The following is a 23217-nucleotide window of genomic DNA, read 5'->3' on the forward strand; positions in this document are numbered from 1 at the left end:
ATTTATTGGTCTTAACCAAACATGAAAATAGATCATTAGTCTTTAGTCTCACTTAATCAAACTCACTCCGACATAATTTAAACTCACAGTCTCGAGGCCAGTTCCAAGACGCCCAAAATAGAAATTTTTGTACTTAAATAAAAAGTCCAGAGACTCTCCTAAAAATAAAAAAAAGAGATCAGAGAGCTGCTGTTCGAGAAATTTTCTTCCCACGGTATCTCTGTACTCGGCCATTTAGTCCCACTGACATCTGATGTTCGCTGCTTGTCAGGAGAAAGCAGATGTTGCGGGCTCACACCACGGCATTATCCGTTTTGCTTCGTTGTCAGTGGCCTAGAGTTGCCTTTAATACAATCTAAGTGATTTTGTGACACTAGCAAGTAGCATCCATTTGGTCCTAAATTCTTTCATGGTCTCAGAACTGTCAACTACTTAGCTCTCCTCATTAGACTGTTGCACTCTTTTGCGGATCATGATGTCTTCTTTGACTTTCAGCATCTTCATAATATTTGCTGAGGTTCATGGTGCCTTGATTGGTTAGCCAGTACCACCAGCCACCAGTCTGTCATTACACGGGGTCATGCTCACAAGCACTTAAGGAAAAATCAAAATATATATACAATCTTACCGTCATAAAGACGCTACTGCAAGGTATTTGAGCCCGTGACCTAGCGAATAGCAAAATTTTACCTATTTTGATCTCCTTGTTTGGTAAGGCGGGAAACTGATTAGGGATTTATTGCATTGTTTGATCATGGCCAAGCAAGATAAGCTATGCAGCATCTTTGAAAGCGAGCATTAAGGAAAATAAAATGCGCAGGAAGTACAAAATTAAACGCGATCTACCACACATTCATTCACAAACTTGCCTACTGTTAACTGGCCTGGAGATAGTAACATTACAAGGTTAATAACCATATCCATTCAAACTTTTTAGTTATAATTTTAAACCTTAAAGCTACTCCATGCAAATTTCATTCTCAATGATTCAAGACATGCATTCAACAAAAGTATCTGAGACGATATGCTATAGATTGGTAAATATCACAGCCACATTAATTGCAGTGAAAGTTTGGGTCGATCCCAGTGCACAGTTTTGCATAAAACCTGGCCGAAGTATTGAGTCATTTAAGACATCATGATAAAGTTATGGTTTAGCTATAGCCAAGTCTTGTTCAGGATTATCTCATCACTGATCAGCTGGCGGACATCAATTTCACAAAAGTATCTATTGGATAAATCTAGAGTCGACTATCAAGTCAATAAACTGAAGCAAACTACGCAGAGATATCTTGTTGGTGCTGCTGCATTGATTTCATTTGAACAGCTTGACACTGCAAGCTCCATTCTTCAATCTGCCCAAATAAAACCATTGTACAGAATTAACAAACTACAGGTGATACCTCACAAGAGATAAACTTCATATCTTGATTTCAGAAAGTTACCTCTAACTCTGAAATGAACCTGGACAGCTCCAAACACTCATCCAATGCAGACTTCTCTTGTGCGGCTACTTTTGCTAATTCTGCAAGTAGTGCAACATTTTTCTCCACCTATTTCGCACATTTACAAATTCAGCATCTCGCAAAATAACTAGCTCATGCCACACAATGCTAACTAAAATATCAGGATACCTCGGGTGAATAAGTTGATAACATGGTTTCAATTGATACTGCCAAATCTGATGCATACCGCAAGGCAAAGGAAGCTGTTTCAGGTTCCACCTAAAAATTAGATTGTGTTAGTTTAAACCTGTGAACAAACGAATTGCAAAAATCATTTCCCAGTAGTATTTTTATGTCATACCACAGCTCCTTCAACAAGGGGGATTCTGCAAATAGCAGCATGCAAAGAATCTGTGGTCATCAAAACTGCTGACTGGTGTTGTCTCTCAAGATTACTCCACGATTCCAGAGGCGCAAGCTGCCACAATATTTTTGGCACGTATGTTATTATCATACTATATATACTATCATTATAATACTAGAGAACTAATCTAGCAGATCATATTTACTGACCTGAGACAGAAGAATATTATTCAGCTTCATCTCCAATTTCTCTTTTTCAAGCTGCAGTCTCTTTTGCAGCACAGAACTCTGCAATTTTACTAGAGCATCATATGTGCATAGTAATTTGCTCTGCAAAAATGCAAGTAAGACTCTAATTAGATATTTGAAGTTTGACATTATACGAAGATGACCGCTCTTACAATTTGTACATATACATTGAAACCTTCTCTTAAACATCAATTTGTATATTCATGTCAAACATAAAATTCTCTTGAAAAATAAAAACCCTAATCATCGATTAGTATCATTATGATCTAGAAGACTTACAATACACGGTAATCAAAGAGTTTTGTTGCATAAATATCAAAAGTAACTACATTTGTAGATACTGTAGATATTGAGACATGATCATCAACAGAGAATCCTGTCGAACTTATCAAAAATAACTTGATTATATAGATTTAACAGGATCCAACTTTCAATCAAATGGTAACTCATAACCAAAGACATTAATGTTCAATTAAATTAGCATGGAAATAGATTCAGACACGACAAGCTCTATACATTTACCACGTGCAGTAACAATTGACCGGATTAGTTCTTGAAATGGAATGCTGCAGAACAGATAAAAAGAAACTTAAATATAACAATTGAATCGGTCAGATGACTGATACTCCCGAAACCTCAAGTTGTTTAGGAAAGCCATTAAATGGATTTTATAAATGTTAAATCACATACTAGACAATGCTAATAAAAGATTTAGCACCACGACAGATACAAACACAAGAAGGCTTGAGTAATTAAATTGTTCAAAACAACACATGCAACGACAAATAATATTCATAATTTCATACCTCAGCCTGAGTGGTGAGATTCTGATTCACAACTGCACCTCGAGCATTAGTGTATTTCCACTGCATTAAGCGATTATGCAACATCCGAAGCTGATGAACACTCTCAGCAGTCGTGTTCGTGCCCGAGGCTCCTACAGTTCCACTACCAATACTACTAGGATAAGGTTTCTTATGCTTAAATAAATCCAGTCCCAAACTAATAAAGCTCCCCACCCCTTTCGACCTTGAAGGACTTGTGGGAGGCAGTTTCCCCTTAGACGACGGACTAGTAGGAGGCTTAGCATTCATATGAGGAGGCGAAGGAGGCTTCAAATTCGAATGACTCGGTGACGACTTTTTAGATGGCGCTGTCAGGGAATTAGCTCTCTTCACACTATTTTTTAAATTGATCTTCTTAAAATTCTCCGTCACAATATTTGTCTCCGACGTTCCCCTTCGATGCTTTTGATCAATAGGAGAAGCATCTAGGCCAGATTTCCGAAAACTCGAGCTCACCGTTGGTGACATATAAGAAGCAGGTGAATTTTTACCTATAAAAGGTGATCCTAAACTCGTGTTAGAGCCATGATCACTACACTCTGATCCGGAGTCCTGATTATCCGATAAATCAGATGATCTTCCTCCGAAAGATCTCTGACGCAACGCCGTCTCATCGACAGACATTCTTCCAGGAATCATAAAATCATCGTCACCAGCCACGGGGGACGGAGATGAGGATCTACCAGGGAATTTAAATTTCCCTGTGTACCTCATCGATCCCCCGAAAAACGGCTTATAATTCTCTTTACTACTGCCACTACTAGTACTATGACTACCGTTAATCTGAGGACTGCTTTCGAATCTCGAAAAAACAGTACTGCAGCTTTTCTGCCTATTAAGAGACATCGAATTATCCGAATTTTTTGATTCTTTTTCTCCATTTCGAGATGATTTTCCCGCGGAAGGCCAGAGCTTGCGTAACAAACCGGAGTCGTGGCTGCGGTGTTTTCGAGTGTCCGGAACCGAAGGCGACGATTTTTTTATTTGCCACGACGGTCCGGAGATTGATGGATTTGGTAACGGCAATGATGAATAATTTTCGACAATTTGAGGAGAAGAAGGAATGTTATGGAGGTACCGCGAGCTCACTTCTCGAAACTTCGGCCTACGCGACTCATCACCAACCGTTGATTTCTTCATTTGACGGTGAAAATGAGAGCAACCAGAGTCTCGGCGAGATGTAAAAGAGATTGCGAAGATGAAACACACACTCGAAAACTGGCGGCCAAATAGAAAATTGAGTGCAGGCGTGAGGAAGTTACCTAAATGCCCCTGAGTGTATTTTATTTGTAAAGAAAGGGAGGGGTGTTTTTGGAAATACGGTTGTTAAATGATAATGATATGTTGATATCGACAATGGTAAAAAAAAGTAGTTAGAGAATTTGTTGAGAGAGAAAGAGTCGGGACGAGAGAGAGCTGTTTCAAAGCTAGTTTTCGGAGCTTTTGAGACTGTGTTTAGCCGGCATATACGTTTATCTAATGTGCTTCTGCCATGTGTCACTCTTATCGTTTTCATTGTTGCATTTACATGGATTCTAAATTTTATTATCGAATAAAATATGCTATCTGCTTATATTTACTTTATTCTCGTAAAGAATATTATGTACGTTTTCTTGAAAAACCGAAAATGTGATGATATTTACATAATTTTAAGAGAATTGCAATCTTTTATTCCAATGATTTTATTTACTCCCCCTTTTCTATCAGGTATACCCTGATATGTTAAATGTTTGCACGTATTTTTAAACTTTTATAAAATATAGCTTCGTAATATTTTTTTTTTCTTTTGAATAATAGTCTAACTATCAAACTTTTATTCAGAAAAGAAAATTTTTAAAAAAATATTACAGAAATATGCTTTTAAAAAACTTTAGAAAAATATGTCAAGAAGTAAGGAATACAATTAAATGAGACGGAGGGAGAGAGTATACGGAAAATAATGACAAGTCTGAACTTTGAAATGTGAATGAGATAGAGTATACTACTCCCTCCGTTTCAAAATACATGTCCACTTTCAAAAAATCACACAGTTTAAGAAAAATGGTTGTTCACAAATTTATTGTATTAAATGACCATAACATGTGAAGTAAGATTGATCTAGGAAATATAAATATGAGATGTGGAGTAGAATTGACTTTGAAAATATGATTTTGCATTGAAAGTTGAAGTGGACAAGTAATTTGAAACATAATTTTTTTTCCAAAGTGGATATGTAGATTGAAACGGAGGGAGTATATAATATCATGTTTTACTTTATGCGGATCGTTTGCTCGTCTTTTTCAGCCATCTATAATCAAAAATTTCGGTAGCAGAAAAGATTATAAAGACAGACAAGATGAAATTGAGAATTGTTGCATTGAGAAAAATGAAAAAATTTGTTCGGGTTCGGAATGAAAAGCCTCCAGCTTATTTGAAGATGAAGGCCCACTAGAGAAACGAACAAATAGCCCATAGTAGGATGAGTTTTATGGTGTAGCGGGTAGCCCAGTTAAAGGCCCATCTATCTTAGAGTTTATAGAAGGGAAAAAGCAAAAAAATCGCCGTTGCCGGGGATCGAACCCGGGTCATCCGCGTGACAGGCGGATATACTTACCACTATACTACAACGACCTGTTTTGTTCTTTAGATTAAGCACGTGAAATTTTACAACTGAAATCAGTAGCAATGATCAAAACTAACACACTGCAAAGCTCCCAGTATAAATCGGGCTCGAAGCCTAGGTTTTCAAATTTTCATGCAACATCAGTCCTCACAGCGGAGGGCCACCAAGACAAAACTTATCTGATTAGATATTTTGATATCAATGAAGAAAAATACATGTTTCAATTGCGTAATAGAACTTTTTTGATACGAAGTAACATGGTTCGATTGGATAATAGAATTTCTTCGGAACGAAATTACTCAAACGATTTTTGTATAATTTTCGGAAGTTGTCGTGGATTAGTCTGTTTAGAGTCCTCTGGAAGTATTTCTTTATGGAACCCATCAATTCGAAAATCGCTTATTATATCTGCTAAGCCACGTAATTATGTTCTTGGTTTTGGAGTTTGCAACGTGACAAACGATCACAAAGTGGTGAAACTTGTGTATAAGCAAAATATATCTTCTCGTTGCATGGTACAACCAGAAGTTGAGATTTATTCTTTGAGTACACGGTCTTGGAGGAGTGTTAGTGATCCTGCTCCTTCAAATCATCTGGTTCGAGATTTTTGGGGATATCAGTGTTTTGCTTTTGGCTCTGTTCATTGGATTGCATCAGATGTGAATAGGGAAGGAGATAAATACAATCTGGTAGTTTCATTTGATATGAGTAAAGAAGTTTTCAACAAACTGATGTTTCCAAATTCTATAGCTAATTATACGCGTAAGCTGTCCATCACCGTGCTTGGAGATTCTCTAGCTGCACTTGAATTTATGAATTGGAAGAGGGGACAAAGGTCTTATTGTGTTTCTGTAATGAAAGAGTATGGAGTTTCGGAGTCATGGACTAAGTTATTTACCGTTAAAATTCCATACTGGTTGGAGAATGTAACATTCAGGGAGGATGGTAGAATTATATTACCACTGAATAATAACAAGCTTGCTTTTTGTGATCCTGAAAGTTATGACATCAAGGATCTGGATAATGCAGGTGATTTTGCGACCTATGGTATTTTTACCTACACGGAAAGCCTGGTTTTGCTGAAAGGACGAAGTAGCATCCCAGAAGGTATGCCAAATCTTTTTGCAGCATCTGCAGCAAAATGCAGCTAAAACGAAAGGCAGTGGAGACTAGGGGAAGAGCAAGGTAGAACAATCATGAGAAGATAATAATAGTAGACTAGTGTGTGTGTGTGTTTTTATTTACCTAATTATGTTTTCCTATTCTTAAGATACTTGAATCAAACGCTTTCCACATAGACCCGGGACCTGCAGTATATGAATCATGTCAAGAGAGTTCCTGCATAAATGTGCTTGAATTCCGAGTAATGTGTTCCTTCATACATGTGCTTGAATTAATTATCTCGTCATTCTTATTTATTTTTCTTTTTAGAAGTTTTTTTTGACTTGTTTCTACTGAATCAGACTGCAGTAACTCAAAACTGTTTTGAGAGGTATTTGCATTTTGCAAGGAGCTTCAGAATCAAAAGTCGAGGGCTATCCAGTGTAACCGAAAAGGAAGAGGAGAATGATCCGTTTGAGATTCGAGCAGAGACGGTCAGAACATGCCACCATTGTGCCCTTCTAGAATAACAGTTAAAACTAGATATGTGCTCTGGAGAGCTGAGTTAAAACTAGTTAAAAGCAGAGCATCCAAGCACAATGGAAGAACTACAGGCTGGGAAAGGGTTAAGAGGCCCAGCATCCAGTACTTAGATTTTGTTAGTAATTGTATTGAATGATCAGTTTTGTGTTTTCCATTTTTACTTCTAGTCTTGCAAATCTGAAAAACAGAGGATAAACTTTAATCACGGGTTTGTTGCTCTGTAATTTTCTATCAGTATCATCCAAATCTAAAACAGTAATCTCTCCGTGTATCTATGATGTTAGCTAAAATAATAAGTTAATAAAATTCATTTCAATATTCGTAGGTTTATTCAAATAAGATCTTTTTGGTATTAACTTTCGATTTATCAATATTTTTTAGTTTTTAGATATAATTAATTATTTATTAAAAAATATTAAAATCTTCATATATTTAACAAAAATTTAAAATCATTTGAAAAAAAAATCAATATCAAATTAATACTTTAAAATTTTAGTAATATTTAATTAAGATCATTTAAAATCTCTCAAATTGTTAAAATATTATGAACTTTTTGAATTTTGTAATATATAATCCAAAATTATGAGTAATTTGTTACTATATTTTATAATTTCAGCAATTTATTCAAAATCATGGAATTTATAAAATTATAAAGTTTTATAGTTAAATCTTATTAATTTTACGTCTGCTTTATAAGAATTACATTATTCAATCAAATTTCTTAGAACTAGAATCAAATTATCTGCAGCATATTATATTCACAAGTCTTTTATTCATTACATTAAAATCTAAATTAAATACATTTTTCGTTAAAAAAAGAAGAAGAGAAAGAGAAACTTTTAAAATAGGAAAATGATAAAATAGTTGAAGAGATATACATTGAGAAAGAAAAAAGAGGAGAGGTGCAGTACAGCTCAGGGACACGTGTCACAAAAGTAGGCTAATACTAACCAATTTACATACGTACACATACACATCTCTGTTACAAAATACCCCCATATCTCTTTCTAAAGAGTTACACTCAAGAAGCTTTGATTTTCAGAGGAGATGTGTAAAAGAAGAAGAAGATAAACACAAATTCTACACAGTAAGTCAGGTAATTACTTGCTACTTAGCTCCTATATGACATGATTTCTGATTCTTATTAATTTTGTTGTGAATTTTTTGTAATTGGGTCATCCTTGGAAGCGGATTTGAGTTCATTCTGTGTAAAGTTTAAGTCTTTAAATACTTTTGTTGGTGACAGCTGTAAACAGCTCACAATTGCCAACTCAGCACAGAACAAGAAAGAAAGTAGTGGTGTGGTTAATGAGTTAGTTAGTTCCCGCCAAAATGTTAGTTAGCTTTTCTCTATAAATAGACTTTACTTGTAAGCTTTGTACTTAGAGTTTTAGTTTTCATTCACTGTAAACAGTTTGTATAGTTTTACTTTTCAATGAAATGGAGAGAATTTCACAGAAACTTTCATGGTATCAGAGCGGTGAGATCACTCCGCGTTGATTCCGCACTCGTTCTTCGCTATTTTCTCCATTGATTTGTTACTTTTCCTTCAAGATTTTCAGGTTTACTCATTCCTCACAGCTTGTTCATACTCGCTAGTTCATCGATCTCATAATTAGGTCAATTACTAGATCTATACAACTTGTAATTGCTTGATTTTGTGATTCTTGTTCGTCTCACTGTTGATTCACTGTTTCTTCGTCTTGCTCGTTATCTGTTTGATCAAATTTACTTGCATTTCACATCTACGTTTCTCACATGGCTGCACTTGTTGCGAACAATCATGATCCATCAAGCATCTACTATATCCATCCGTCTGATGCTTCTTCTACACAGTTAGTGTCTGTTAAGTTTGATGGAACTGGATTCAATAATTGGAAACGATCTATGCTGTTAGTGTTATCTGCTAAAAATAAGATCGGTTTTGTCAATGGAAGGCTTCCTAAACCTGATTCCACTTCGCCTCATTATGAGCCTTGGTCACGATGTAATGATTTGGTTATCTCTTGGATTTTGTTCAATCTGGAACCTACAATTGCTAAAAGTGTTCTGTTCTTGCGTACTGCAAGAGAAATCTGGTCTGATTTGGAAGAACGTTTTGGATATGCTTCTATGACGGAGGTCTATTCTCTAGAACAGAAATTGGCTGAAATTGTGCAAGGAAATCAATCAGTATCTGAGTTCTTCACTGCAATGAAGACAGTTTGGGACAGTCTTGCAGATGCAGATCCACTTCCAATCTGTATCTGTCAATTGTGCACTTGTAATCTGACTTTACGAGTCCAGGAGAGACAACAGAATCAGAAGCTAATTCAGTTCATGATGAAGCTGAATGATAATTTTGCTGCAATTAGGGCAAATGTGTTGATGATGCATCCACTGCCAAATGTATCTGCTGCATACAGGCTCTTTGCTCAAGAGGAACGTCACAAGGCAATTTCTCAATCCACCACACACACTGAGGCTTTGGCCTTCATAGCTGATAACAAAAGGCCAAATGCTACTGGTTTCAGAAGGAATGATGCTACAGGTTTTGGCAACAACAAGAACAATGCAAATGCTGGCAGTTTTGGCAACAAGAAGTTTGGTTCTAAGCCTGGAGCTAATTACTATTGTACTAATTGCAAGGTACCTGGTCACAGCATTGAACGCTGCTTTAAGATTCATGGATATCCACCAAATTTCAAGCCAAAAGAACCAAGAATGGTGGCTATGGCCCATGCTGGAAACTCTGAGCCTTCTGATGGTGACAATGACTTGGATGCTAGTAACATTTCTCAGGAACAGTACAATCAGCTCATGAATATGCTAGGCAGACAGAGTGTTGGTGACAGCACTGATGACAAAACTGAGATTCCTCATACTGCTCTTCTCACAGGTAAAACCTGTTTACTCTCCTGTTCAAACTCTAATTGGTTGTTAGATAGTGGAGCTACAGATCACATCACCAATTGTCTAGATGATTTCCACAGTTACACTACTATGACAAGCACTGAAAACACTATTACTGTTCCTGATGGTAGAACTGCTACTGTTACTCATATTGGCACTGTTCTGCTGCATGACAATATTTTGTTGAAAAATGTGCTTATGGTTCCTAGCTTTCATTTCAAACTCATCTCCACACACAAGTTGTGTCTTGATCTTAATTGTCAGTTGATCTTCACTTCTGAATCTTGTTTTATTCAGGACCATTCTCAGAAAGGTCCTCCAATTCTTCTTGGTAAATTGCATAATGGCTTGTATAGTGTGGATACTACTAGCTCTCATACTGCAGAGATTGGTGTTCCACATCAACAAGCCTGTCTCAATACCAGAGGACCTGAGTCTGCAAGTCTGTGGCATGTGAGACTTGGACACTTGCCATTTTCTCAAATGAAGTTGATTCTTCCTAATTGTAATCTCAAATCTTTTGTTGATAAACATATTTGTCAAGTGTGTCCTGTTTCTAAGCAAACTAGAAATTCCTTTCCTTCTAGTAGTATTAAAACTTCTGCTTGTTTTCAGCTCATTCATATTGATGTTTGGGGACCTTATAAGGTCAAGACATATACTGGATGTAATCAGTTTCTTACCATTGTTGATGATTACAGTCGTTTTACTTGGGTACATCTTCTTAAGCATAAGTCTGATGTATGTGCTATACTTGAAAATTTTATTCAACATGTCAAAAATCAGTTTAAAACCAGTATACTTTGCATAAGATCTGATAATGCTCTAGAGTTGACTGCTGGAAAGATTAAGGAGTTGTACTTAAGAGAAGGGATAGTTAATCAGACTACTTGTTCCTACACTCCACAACAGAATGGTGTTGTGGAGAGGAAACACAGACACTTGTTGGAAACTGCTAGATGTTTGTATACTCAGTCAAGGGTTCCTGCCAAGTATTGGGGAGATTGTGTTTTGTGTGCAACTTATTTGATAAATAGGATGCCTTTGAAGAGTATTGGATATGACAGCCCTTATCATAAGCTTTATGAGCTGGTACCAGACTTGTCAGACCTGAAATGTTTTGGTTGTCTGTGTTTTGTGTCCACCTCAAAAGTTCACAGATCTAAATTTGACAATAGAGCCTCACCAGCTGTGTTTCTTGGTTATCCTGTACATCAGAAAGGTTATAAAATTCTTGATTTGGTTAAAAAGGAAGTTATAGTTTCAAGAGATGTCACTTTCTTTGAAACTCACTATCCCTTTCATATGATTCAGTCAGGCAATACAAATTCTTATCAGAATGCCATCTACTTGCCTGTTACTACTTCTGTGACAGATTCTGATTATGTGTCTCCTATGGTTAGTCACACACCTGATACACCACCTGAGTTTCATGATACACAACCACATAATTCATCTTCAGTAGACACTGGTCATGTTTCTAGTCCAATTTCTTCTGCTGGTTCAGAATCTGTTGATCTCAGTACTCAGTTGCCAGTTAGACAGTCATCCAGAATCAGAAATCCACCTGCATATTTGCAAGATTATCACTGTCTTACTTCCCAGACTACTACAGCAGATCATTGGTGTAATTTGGTTTCAAATTCTGCCTTACCATCAAGTCATCATAAGTTTGTTAACAATATTGTTAACATATCTGAACCAAGTTCTTACTTGGAGGCTTCTGCAGAACCATTGTGGGTAGAAGCCATGAATAAAGAGATTCAAGCCCTGCAGGACAACAAAACCTGGACTTTAACTGAATTACCTAAGGGAAAGAAAGCTATTGGTTGCAGATGGGTTTTCAAAGTTAAATTGAAACCAGATGGTTCTTTAGACAGGTGCAAGGCTAGATTAGTGGCCAAGGGTTTTACACAGAAATATGGCATAGACTATCAAGAGACATTTTCTCCTGTCATTAAGATGAACACAGTAAGATGCTTGATAGCTTTGGCTGCACACAAAAATTGGTCACTATTTCAGCTGGATGTAAATAATGCCTTTCTCCATGGTACTCTAAAGGAGGAAGTATATATGAAAGTCCCAGAGGGAATTGCTCACTCTGCTAATCAGGTTTGTAAGCTTGATAAGTCAATTTATGGCTTAAAACAGGCTTCTAGAGAGTGGAATGATACTTTGGTGGAAGAGTTGATAGAACAAGGTTTTTCTCAGTCTAAACTTGATTACAGCTTATTCATTTGCAAAGAACAGCATGATATTACTATTGTGGCTGTCTATGTAGATGACATCTTGGTGACTGGAAATAATACAGCTAAAATTGATGCCCTTAAAAGACATCTTCATGCAAAGTTCACTATTAAAGACTTGGGTATTATGCATTATTTTCTGGGAATTGAGGTATCTTATGTACCACAGGGCACTGTTCTCAGCCAGAATAAATACACAAGAGATATATTGTCTATAGTCAAGCCTGAAGAATTGTCAAGAAAAGCTTTGACTCCATTACCACTGGACCAAAAGCTGACTGCAGATGATGGCCCCTTGTTTGATAATCCAGAATTATACAGGTCTCTTGTTGGCAAGTTAAATTTTTTGACCAACACTAGGCCTGATTTGAGCTACACTGTACAGACATTGAGTCAGTTTCTACAGTCTCCCAAGGTTCCTCATTATGATGCATTGTTACATACTCTCAGATACCTCAATCACACAGTAGGCCAGGGCATAATCTTAAAGGCCTCAGATTCTATATCTCTTCAGGCCTTTTCTGATTCTGACTGGGCTTCCTGTCCAGATTCCAGAAGGTCTGTTACTGGTTATGTGTTACTTCTTGGCAATTCACCTGTGGCTTGGAAATCAAAGAAACAGTCTACTGTTTCACGGTCTTCTTCGGAGGCTGAATATAGGGCAATGGCTTCAGCAGCATCAGAGGTAGTATGGACTGTCAGGTTGCTAGAAGAATTTGGTTTACATGATTTGAAACCTGTTCAGCTCCATTGTGACAATCAGTCAGCTTTACATATAGCAAAGAACCCTGTATTTCATGAGCGTACGAAACACATAGAAATTGATTGCCATTTCACACGAGATAAGGTTCTTGAAGGGTTGCTGCAATTAAGTTATTTGCCCACTCAGAATCAGCTTGCTGATGTTCTTACTAAGATTAGTCCTTCACCACATTTTAACGAGCTGTTATCCAAGTTGGGCATGATCAACTCTTCTCCTGCCAACTTGAGGGGGGGTGTTGGTGACAGCTGTAAACAGCTCACAATTGCCAACTCAGCACAGAACAAGAAAGAAAGTAGTGGTGTGGTTAATGAGTTAGTTAGTTCCCGCCAAAATGTTAGTTAGCTTTTCTCTATAAATAGACTTTACTTGTAAGCTTTGTACTTAGAGTTTTAGTTTTCATTCACTGTAAACAGTTTGTATAGTTTTACTTTTCAATGAAATGGAGAGAATTTCACAGAAACTTTCAACTTTTGTGGTGATTCCTGGCTGCCCTTTTGTTTAATTTGATTTTCTTGATTTGTGTGTGAAATTGAAATTTTGTGTGTAAAGCTGAGGTTTTGTTCAGAGAGATGGTCATTGCAATTTGTTGGTTAGAGATAGAATCAGACCCGTATTACTTCGATTGATGGATTGTTTGTTATGTGTGTGTGAGTGTGTGTAAATTTCATTTCAAGTTTTGATAGTGAATAGGTTAAAAAAGATGTCTTGCACTTGGTTCCTTGATTTCTGTTTCTTATTAATTTTGTTGTAAATTTTATGTAATTGGGTCATCTTTGGAAGCTAATTTGAGTTCATTCTGTGTGAAGTTCAAGTCTTTATTAAGTTTTATGGTAATTGCTTGCTGCCCTTCTGGTTAATTCTATTTTCTTTATTTGTGTGTGAATTTGTTTTAAGGCTAAAGTTTTGATTTGAAAGATGTTCATTGTACTCAGTTGGTTAGGGATAGAATCAGACCACATTATTTAGATTAATTTATTGTTTAATATGTGTGTGTGGTCTGAATTTCATTTCAAGTCTTAAAGGTGATTAGGTTAAGAAAGATGTCTTGGTACTTGATCTTAGTCCTGGAGAAATGAAAATATTGCTGATCGATAAGCTTGATTTTTAAGTTTCACGCTTATAGCCTCACATACAATGAATGCCTGTATAAGTAATCCAGAGGTAATTGTGTTTGTATGTATATACCTGACAAATTCTGGGTCACGAAAGATATTTATATTTTTTTAAATATCATGTTTGGTATGGGAAAGGATATTAATACAAGGAAAGCTTATATATGGACTGTGGAACCATTTGCTACATGTTTGTTTTATACAATTTGTATATAACTTGGCATTTTATATTGATTTCTTTATCTGAGCAGAAACAATGAGGAGCATTGAAGAAATTTTTGAGGCTAGTAAGAAGAAGCAAAAAGTTTCAGAGAATGACCAGGAGGATAGGCTTAGCAATTTGCCTGATTCCATACTCGTACACATCCTGTCCTTCTTGCCGATGGAAGATGCAGTCAAAACTGTCCTGCTGCGTAGATTTGGAAACCTCTGGACTTCTCTTCAGACTCTTAATTTTGATGGACGTTCCTACTTAAATTATCCCAAGTCCTGTCACAGTAAGTGGTTCACAGTTTTTGTGCCTCATGCGTTAATTCGCCATGACTGCCCTGCTATTTTTAAGTTCTCTCTCAAGTTTGGATCCTACTTATACTTTTCACCGAATGGCTTTAAGCCTCGCAAGGACAAGAAGCCCTTGAATCCGAAGCTTGCTTCTGCCATTGATTCATGGATCTACTTTGCACTGACAAAGAAAGTTAAGTTTCTTGATTTGGGCATATTTGCACATGGTGCATCAAGTAGTAGATTTGACTATGACCTACCGGATGCTGTTTTCACAAGTGACTCTATTATAGAGATGAATTTAGTCAACATTAGTTTGAGGAAACCAGAGCAGGTTCACTTGAAAGCACTCAAAAGTTTATCTTTTACCACTATCATGTTGGATGACAAAATGATGGAGGGAATTTTATCTGGTTGTCCGTCGCTGGAGAGCTTGTCTTTGATTCAGTGTTGTGGTTTACATAAATTGAACTGCACGTATGCTTGTCTTACAAAACTGATGGTCACACTTGGAAATGATTCTGCTAAGGTGGAAATTTCTGGCCCCAATCTGAAGTCACTAACTATATCAGGATTGCATGGCCAAGTAGATCTGAAAAATGTATCGTCTGTTGTTGAGGCCACTCTTGACATATGCAGTGATCACTACTATATTGGATCTCTGCTTGAAAGTTTACACCAAGCAAGTACTTTTACCATTTCCAGTTGGTGTATCATGGTATGTTTGAGATCCCTTCTACAATCCAAATATGAAAATTTTCTTCATTATTACAGCTTAGTAATTAAATTTAGCGCATCCCTCTCTAAACTTGCGATTTTGTTTGTTGATACCAATTAAGTTAATATTGATTGAGCAATCACTCTTAGACTTGCTAGTTCTGATTTATGTTAATTGATAACAAAGAACTCCTAGTCGTTCAGGAACACATCCGATGTAACTACTTACTCTTCCAAAGAATATATGATCGTTCCAATCCTGGATTTTGTTTGTCCTGGGTGGAAGTGTTTGCCAACATAAGATGCATAAAAACTGCGGAGATTAGTACTTACAAAATGATAATGCTTTCTGTACTGAGGTTCTAACCTGCCCCAATGTTGTTTTGAATCTTTAATAAATTATGTTGTTGAAAGGAGCTAGGAGTCTTGTAGTAAGAAGTTCTACGCCAAGATCTATATTTAAATGTTATATGTGGTTTTCTTATTTCAGTAAGGCATAAGTCGGGGTACTCTCAATCACTTTGTTGATCTTGGTCATTCTTAGTTGCAATGGAAAAATTGTACTCTGTAGCAAGTTAATAGACTCTTGTTCAGACTTCTAGGGGAATGACATGTAATATATATATTATCCTCCGCTCGTTGCTTTCTGGTTTGCCTGTATATTAACTTGCCCCTTGAATATTATCCGGTGAAATTCTTTTCTGGTCAGTGTCTCTGTTTTAACAACAAATGTGAGTTATGCCAAATTATATATGTGCTACAACAGCGTTCATTTTAATCTAAAACACACTAAGCTCTTTACCCCCTCTCAGTACCACCTATCTTATTTTGTTGGCTGCTCTAAATTGTATAGATGCTGATTATGTCGGAGGAAGACGGCATTACTTGTGCATCCTCCACTCGTAAGCATTTGGTGCTCAAGACGCCAATTACCAAGCGACACCTCCCTGGAATTGCTAGGTTGCTGCGAAGTTCCCCTCAACTTGAGATGCTGACTATTCAGATTGAAGATAGCACATCAATTTTTCATCCTGTAAGTGCACTCTGGCTATACTGCTGTATTACGTAATATTTCAGTTAGTTGTGTTTGTATTTTGATATCTTCGAGTTTCATAGGAGGATAGCCTGCATGTTGGAATGTCTGATATTTTTCGATGGGAAGGTTGGAATGATGAAAATTGGTTGGATGAATCTGAAATCGGCTTTGAGCACTACTTTGAGACTGAACCTTCTTTCAGCTGTCTTACTAACTACTTGAGAACTGTTCGTATATCCGGAGCTCGCATATCAAATTGTTCTCTCCATCTGGTGAAGTTTTTGCTCGAGAATGCTGTTGTTTTGGAGAGAATGGAGATACTCATTAGAAATTTTAATGCCTACAGCTCTACTTCGTCTGCTGAACTTCTGAAGCTCTCGAATTTGTTGTCAACTTGTCGAAAAGCTTCTCCTAGCACTATAATTGTTCTTGCCTAAATATCTGATTACTAGCTGGCAATTATTGACTTATCATATAATGGATTTACTTATGCGGTGACGCTAGAGAATAATTATATTGTTACTTTGAGCTCCATTCTAATTTAAATTCTTGCTCTGGTTTTTTATCTGTCGCTTTGAATAAATTATTTTAGGGGAAGAGAATACTCGGATGCCAGTTTGTGACCATGTTAAAAACACTGGTCTATGTGATGCAAAGTGGCTTTTCTGGTAATATAATTGCTTCTCTGATGAATTGTCTTGTCTTGGTAATTTGACACAAAGCAGGGGGTTTTTTCCTCGGAAAAAGGCTACAACTTCTTAGTTCCTCACTGAACTTGAACTTCCTAGGTGTGAATCGCAGCACAACGTGAAATTTTTTAATTAATGTCTTTGATGAGTAATCCCACTGTGAAATTCTTTGAGCTTGAATCCGTGAAATTCTCATTTTAAATTTTCATATGTATTTTGAAATTATAATTTCCTAAATATATTTTGAATATTCCTTTACAGTGTTACCATTTTATACACCTTGTAAAAGTTCGAACAATTATTAATTTGGGGCCGATTGAATAATTAATATGCTGGTAATGGGATACTAATATTTCCTCTTTTTATATTAATCATAACTTATAATTAGATAAAATATTAAAAGTATAATATTTTAATTTAAAATAGATTATATATGTTTTTTGTTAGTATAAATATTTGAATATCTTGTAAATAAATAATGAGCGGTATCCTGAATTATTTTCTCAAAAATGTCCCCAATATTTGATGTGTGAATTTTATTGATGAGGTTGATGAAACCGCAAAATTTAATAGCTCGATATCTAAATTATTATTGTTATAAACTTAATAATCTACAACTTATATACAACTTACATATAGACATGGGGCAACTTGATATGGACATCAATAAGCTCAAAATATATAAAATTATATATAATAATAAAGGTATATATAAGTCTCCAAACTAATTTGCTCATAATTATTGTATTAAATGTAGAATAGCTACTATCTCCCAACAACAAACCACGTAAATTCATAATAAATTAAAAAAACAACATTTAGTTGCTATATTTCAAGATTTTTTAGCCGGTTTTTTATTTTTTTGGCTCTCAGTTCTAAATAATTTGATAGTTTATTTAAAATAATTATTTTAAAAATAATATTAATAATAATATGATTTGAAAATATGATGATAATAATACATTTTTATTTTTGAAAATTTTAAAAATGTTTATGTGATCAAATGACTCGGAATTTTTACAAAAATCAACCCATATGTACATAACAAAAAATAATCCATTATAAAATATAATTTTGTTTATATATTAATAATAAATTTCAATTTGAGGAATACAAATTCAACCAACAATAAATTAAAAGTAAATCGATAGATATCCAATAACTATAGCTTGAAACTAAAACTTGAAATTAAAAGAAAGAATATTAGCTTAGTAATAAATCTTCACAACACTTGGCATCTATCAACGTTGAGCTGTAGGTGTAATACTTCCTCCGTTCCTTTTATATTGTCCCTTTTACATGTTTTGACCCGACTATATTTTGATTGAAATTTTACATATATCATATAATTCAAAAAATAACAAAAATTATATCATTAGAAAATATATATATATATTTAATATATTTTAATATGCAACTTTCAGATTTCGAAAATAATGAAGAGATAATTTGTAATGTTTACTCAAAATTTGGTCAATTTGACTGGCGAAAATTAAATGAGAACATGTAAAAGAGGATAAAAGGAGACGGAGAGAGTACTAGCAGGAGGAAACTGAAGCAGCCATTTCTCAGTGGATGTCGGGGACGAGATTTCGTTGTCAACATAAATGCATTACTGCATTAATTACATACATCTTGTCGGAGTGAAAACTTTTCTTCACTTATTGTCACAATAGGCTAATTAGTCTCCATAATTCTTTGGTCATTCTAAGCAGAGCTAGAAACTTTAGCATAAGGCACAAGGCATGTCTCAGCTATGGCAACAATCTCTTGAGTCTTTCCGCACTCTATAGAGACATATAAATTACTACAAAATGTATATGTCTTCTAAACTTATCCGGAAAATTAAAGTCTCCATTTATGTGAACCATAGGTTTTCTATTTCAAAAAATCTTAATATTGCACCAGTATAATTGGTCGTATTTGATTTAAATTTTTAGTAGCAAACCAAAGACAATTAATAAAAATTTTCAATTCTCTTTCCATCAAATATTAATGTATTTTATTAAATTTGATAGCATTTATTATAATCATATGTATTTTTTTCAAATCTTTAATATTTTGTAGAGATGGATAAATCAATTTTTTTTGAATATATTCCAATATTTATTAATTTTATAAGATTGAATAAATTAAATGACGAATTTTGTTGGATCATAACCTTTTTAATAAGATTTTTGTTATTTTTAAATATAAAGATTTGAACAACCGTAGTTTATTAAATTTAATAAATATAGTTGGATTATATGTAAAAAAACAAAATAGATATAAGGAGGTACCTAGATTTAATATAATTTTATAAAATAATTTTCATGATTATAACACTAAAATAAAATTTTAAAATAAATATGAAAATATGTATATAAATACTGTTTATGTATAATATAATAAGTTATTACAATAGCTATTAAAATTTTTATTATAAGTTCATGTAAAGATATATTTATATATTTAAAAGATAACTTGCGTTTCAAAAAAATATTTAAAAGATAACTTAATAATATTTATATAACGAGAAAATGATTTAATACTAATCCATACTATGAAAAATCTAATAATCGCTAGTAGACTATATAGCAAATAAATAATAATTATTAAAAAAAACTGAAATGAGATACAATATAAGATGTAGCTAATAATATCTTATAATATTAATTATCATACAGTAGTTATGAATTTTATCTTAAAATAAATATTTATTAATTTAGCATTATTGTATTAAAAAATTTAATATGAAATAATTTTTTATATGTATGAGAATTTATAATATTAATAAAGTTTTAAAAAATTGTCTTTGTTTTGTACTTTTGTATTGGTAGTTTCAATCAAAATCAAATTTTGTTTTTGTTAAAAATTATTTTAACATCTTAATTGACTACATGTGTGTGTAATTTCAAAGGATATTTAAATATATAACCATCAAATGAAAAAATATGAAGTTGAAATTAATGTATTGTATATAATTTCATATCCATCTTATTTCTTTGGATAATTATTAATATATTGAAATATGCATATATGAAATGATTATACCAAGTTTCTAATGTTATACCTGAATTACTCTCTCCGTTTTGTGCCTGTCAACTAAAATTTATTAATATTTTATCAATTGAAAAAATAAAAAAAATATGTCACCGGAAATAAAATTTAATCTATTAAGATGTAATTTTCAGTTTTTAAAAATAATGAAAGAGTGACTTATAATCTTTGGTCAAAAGCTAGTCAATTTGATTAACAAAAATATAATTGTGAGAACTAAAAAAGGACGGAGGGAGTAATAAATTATATTTTTATTTAACAAAAATAAATGATGAGTTAGTATGTTTATCAAAAGTTGAAATAAAATGTGATATAACCTAATCCGTACAACATAATTTTAATTTCATAAAAATATAAACATATATGATTGCTATTCCAACTTAGACCTATATCTTATAATATATATAATAAACATATAGTCCGCGTGTCTGAAGAAATATATTTTATAATATGCTGATAGATGTCTTTAACCTAGCATATATATAACACGTATACTAAATTCATAAAAGTATATATACATATGTGTCAAGAGATGTATGAACCTCTCCAATATGAAAAAATTTATTCTGTATTGTATGATCATTATCTATGACTTATATTTCCTAGGTCTTTTTAGTTGTTTTCTGCTATACAAGCAAGTTATTAAAAGATTTACATATATGTAGTACTTTGACAAACTGAACTCAAAGATCAGGTCATGCACAAAGACTTATAACATCTTATGATTTATATATCCATATTTGATTTATTGATGTCGGTAACTAATCAAATTTTTGATATTATTAGGTTAATTATGAATACCCTAGAATTAGATCTAAAGATATTTTGAGTTTAATGTAATTACTAAGAACAACAACATCTAAAAATGTGTAGAGTCATTGATGAGATAATTTGAGTTTCGAAAAAAAATCATAATTATATAAAAACAAATGAATAATTTTATTATTTTGCGTAGATAATTTGAATTTTTTTCAAAATTATTTTATTTAAAGAACACTAATTTAACTAGAAAATTTTTGTGTCCCATGGTCAAAGTAAAAGACACATCTAACCTATGTCTAGGTACGCTTCGTCTGCATTGATGAATTTATTCTAATATATAAATATGTTTGTCTTCCTTTATGATATTAGGTTGATAACAATTTTCTTTTAGAACAATTAGAATTAGAACATATATCGTTAATTGTCTCAACTATAGACCTAAGCATAACTAAATCTGAACTATATAAGATAAGGTGTTAAATTAAAAGTTGTATGTCATTTTTATACATAATTTAAAATAATACTGTAAAGTTATCATAAATATACAACATTTTCTAGAAATCTTACTTTCTTTGTTAGTTGAAAGATATGAATAAAATTTGACATGCTACTTAACAATGTCCCCTTTGAAAAGAGATTTACTTGAGAAATAAACACAAATTCAAGATTTATTTTATTTGATTATAAAGGAATGAGCAAGAACAAAAAAACAACATAAATTCAGCATAAATCACAAGAACCCCACTTCAATGTTTAGTCCATTACATTGATAGAAAGATAATAGGAAAAATCCAACTTGACTGAGGACAATACAAATTAAACGCTAATAAAAAATTCAAAGTAAATCCACACAACCACCAACAAAAACTTGAAACTGAACTTATTGAAATTCAAACAATGTAAGCTCAACACACGTCAAGCAAATAAGACCGAAAATTCAGATATCGAAACTATCATTAATTTGAAAAAGGGCCGAAAGAGATCTGATCATGACAAAAAGGAATAAAAATATCGGGCTGTTAGTTAAAACCCTCACGTCCTCGTACAAAATTTGGAGCAGGAGCCGGAGCAGTGAACGAATAGTCCAAAATTGCACGTCCTGACGCAAAACTAGAAGTCGGAGCGGTGAGCGGGTTGTCAAAAACTGCGCGGTCTGGTGCAAAAACAGAAGCATGAGCAAAAGTCGGGGTTGGAAGAACACATCTATGTGCAAAAACAGGAGTCGCAGCATGAGTCACGACAGGAATAGTCACAGCATGAGTCACGGTAGGAGGAGCCGCAGCAGGAGCCAGGGTAGGAGGAGCAACAGAAGCCACGGTAGGAGCGACAGCAGGATCCAGGGTAGGAGGAAGAGTAGGAGCCACGGCAGGAGGAGCGGCAACAAGAGCCAAGGTGGAAGGAGGAGCAACTGGGTTCTTTGTTGGTTCATCAACAGGGCCATCAACTTTATCCAGCTTCTTTTTCATATGGGTATACCAGTAGTTTTTCACGTCATTGTCCGTCCTACCAGTCAGGTGTGCGGCTATAGCTGCCCATCTGCACATGAAATCGAATAAATTTAGCAATTTTATTTCTATTAAATTAATGGAACATACATTTAAACAAAGAATAACATTGAAATCAAAATTCATTATTATTATTATTTACAATAATATTTTGAAGTAATTACATCTCTTAAAAAAATTAAAATCTTGTTTGACATTTTAATTAGTGATTTTCAATTTTTATATTAAAAACACACATATCAATAAATTTTATTTTTGATTGTCTCTTTAAAAGACGTAGAAACTAGCGGTCCAGTGGCTATACCGGTTGCCAAGCAGAGCATGATGATGTTTAATTATTAGCTCTTCTTCATGAGTAAATTTTCCTACTTTAATACCCGGACGAAGATGATTCACCCATCTTAGTCTGCAGCTTTTTCCGCTCCTCTTCAATCCTATTGAATCATACAATATATTTTTACAAAACTGATCTGTTTATATAAAAATAAATCATGACACATAAATTATTTAAAAGAATTATATACATATACCAGCATTTTCAGGGACAAGACTCCAGTTGCTTGCTCCATGCTCCTGAACGTAAATCACCAACTTGATGTCTTCATCTGGAGTCCACTGTCCTTTCTTTGCAGCAACAACGGGTGGCCTTACCATATTCTTTTCCCTCACTGTATCTGTATGCAAGAGAGATGTGAAAGTCTTTTCTTAGTAAGTTGGTATTTATAGTGATGGCACAGACCTTGGTAATAAATATTTACACCAAATACCCACTTGGAATACAAAGTCTGATGTATAAGAATTAAAGAC

General features: G+C 34.1%; 4 protein-coding genes and 1 non-coding gene across 6 annotated transcripts; 2 read left to right on the plus strand and 3 right to left on the minus strand.

Annotated features, from left to right (window-relative positions):
• Positions 1-926: 926 nt before the first annotated feature.
• Positions 927-4252, minus strand: LOC108217512 (QWRF motif-containing protein 3). Its single transcript, XM_017390340.2, has 6 exons — positions 2864-4252; positions 2019-2138; positions 1807-1923; positions 1635-1724; positions 1446-1553; positions 927-1355 (listed from the first exon to the last, which is right to left on the minus strand). Exons 1-6 carry the CDS (start codon positions 4040-4042, stop codon positions 1278-1280), a joined length of 1692 nt encoding a protein of 563 aa, XP_017245829.1. The 5' UTR covers positions 4043-4252; the 3' UTR covers positions 927-1277.
• Positions 4253-5440: 1188 nt separating this feature from the next.
• Positions 5441-5512, minus strand: TRNAD-GUC (transfer RNA aspartic acid (anticodon GUC)). Its single transcript has one exon. It is a non-coding gene; the product is annotated as a tRNA-Asp (tRNA).
• A 165-nt stretch (positions 5513-5677) lies between these two features.
• On the plus strand, positions 5678-6857 carry LOC108217513 (F-box protein CPR1). The gene has a single exon (XM_017390341.2). It carries the CDS (start codon positions 5720-5722, stop codon positions 6653-6655), a length of 936 nt encoding a protein of 311 aa, XP_017245830.2. The 5' UTR covers positions 5678-5719; the 3' UTR covers positions 6656-6857.
• A 1241-nt stretch (positions 6858-8098) lies between these two features.
• LOC108216361 (putative F-box protein At1g49610) lies at positions 8099-16980 on the plus strand. 2 transcript variants are annotated; one of them, XM_017389113.2, is made up of 4 exons: positions 8099-8244; positions 14413-15380; positions 16233-16412; positions 16496-16980. In XM_017389113.2, exons 2-4 carry the CDS (start codon positions 14418-14420, stop codon positions 16850-16852), a joined length of 1500 nt encoding a protein of 499 aa, XP_017244602.1. In that variant the 5' UTR covers positions 8099-8244; positions 14413-14417; the 3' UTR covers positions 16853-16980. The 2 variants fall into 2 exon arrangements, with proteins under 2 accessions (XP_017244602.1, XP_017244603.1); XM_017389114.2 differs by having other exon boundaries at positions 8119-8235.
• Positions 16981-21924: 4944 nt separating this feature from the next.
• Positions 21925-23064, minus strand: LOC108217514 (transcription factor MYB30). Its single transcript, XM_017390342.1, has 3 exons — positions 22941-23064; positions 22715-22844; positions 21925-22441 (listed from the first exon to the last, which is right to left on the minus strand). Exons 1-3 carry the CDS (start codon positions 23062-23064, stop codon positions 21925-21927), a joined length of 771 nt encoding a protein of 256 aa, XP_017245831.1.
• Between the last annotated feature and the right edge of the window lie 153 nt (positions 23065-23217).

This window comes from Daucus carota, chromosome 4, assembly GCF_001625215.2.
Source record: "Daucus carota subsp. sativus chromosome 4, DH1 v3.0, whole genome shotgun sequence".
In the NCBI taxonomy this organism is placed as follows: domain Eukaryota; kingdom Viridiplantae; phylum Streptophyta; class Magnoliopsida; order Apiales; family Apiaceae; genus Daucus; species Daucus carota.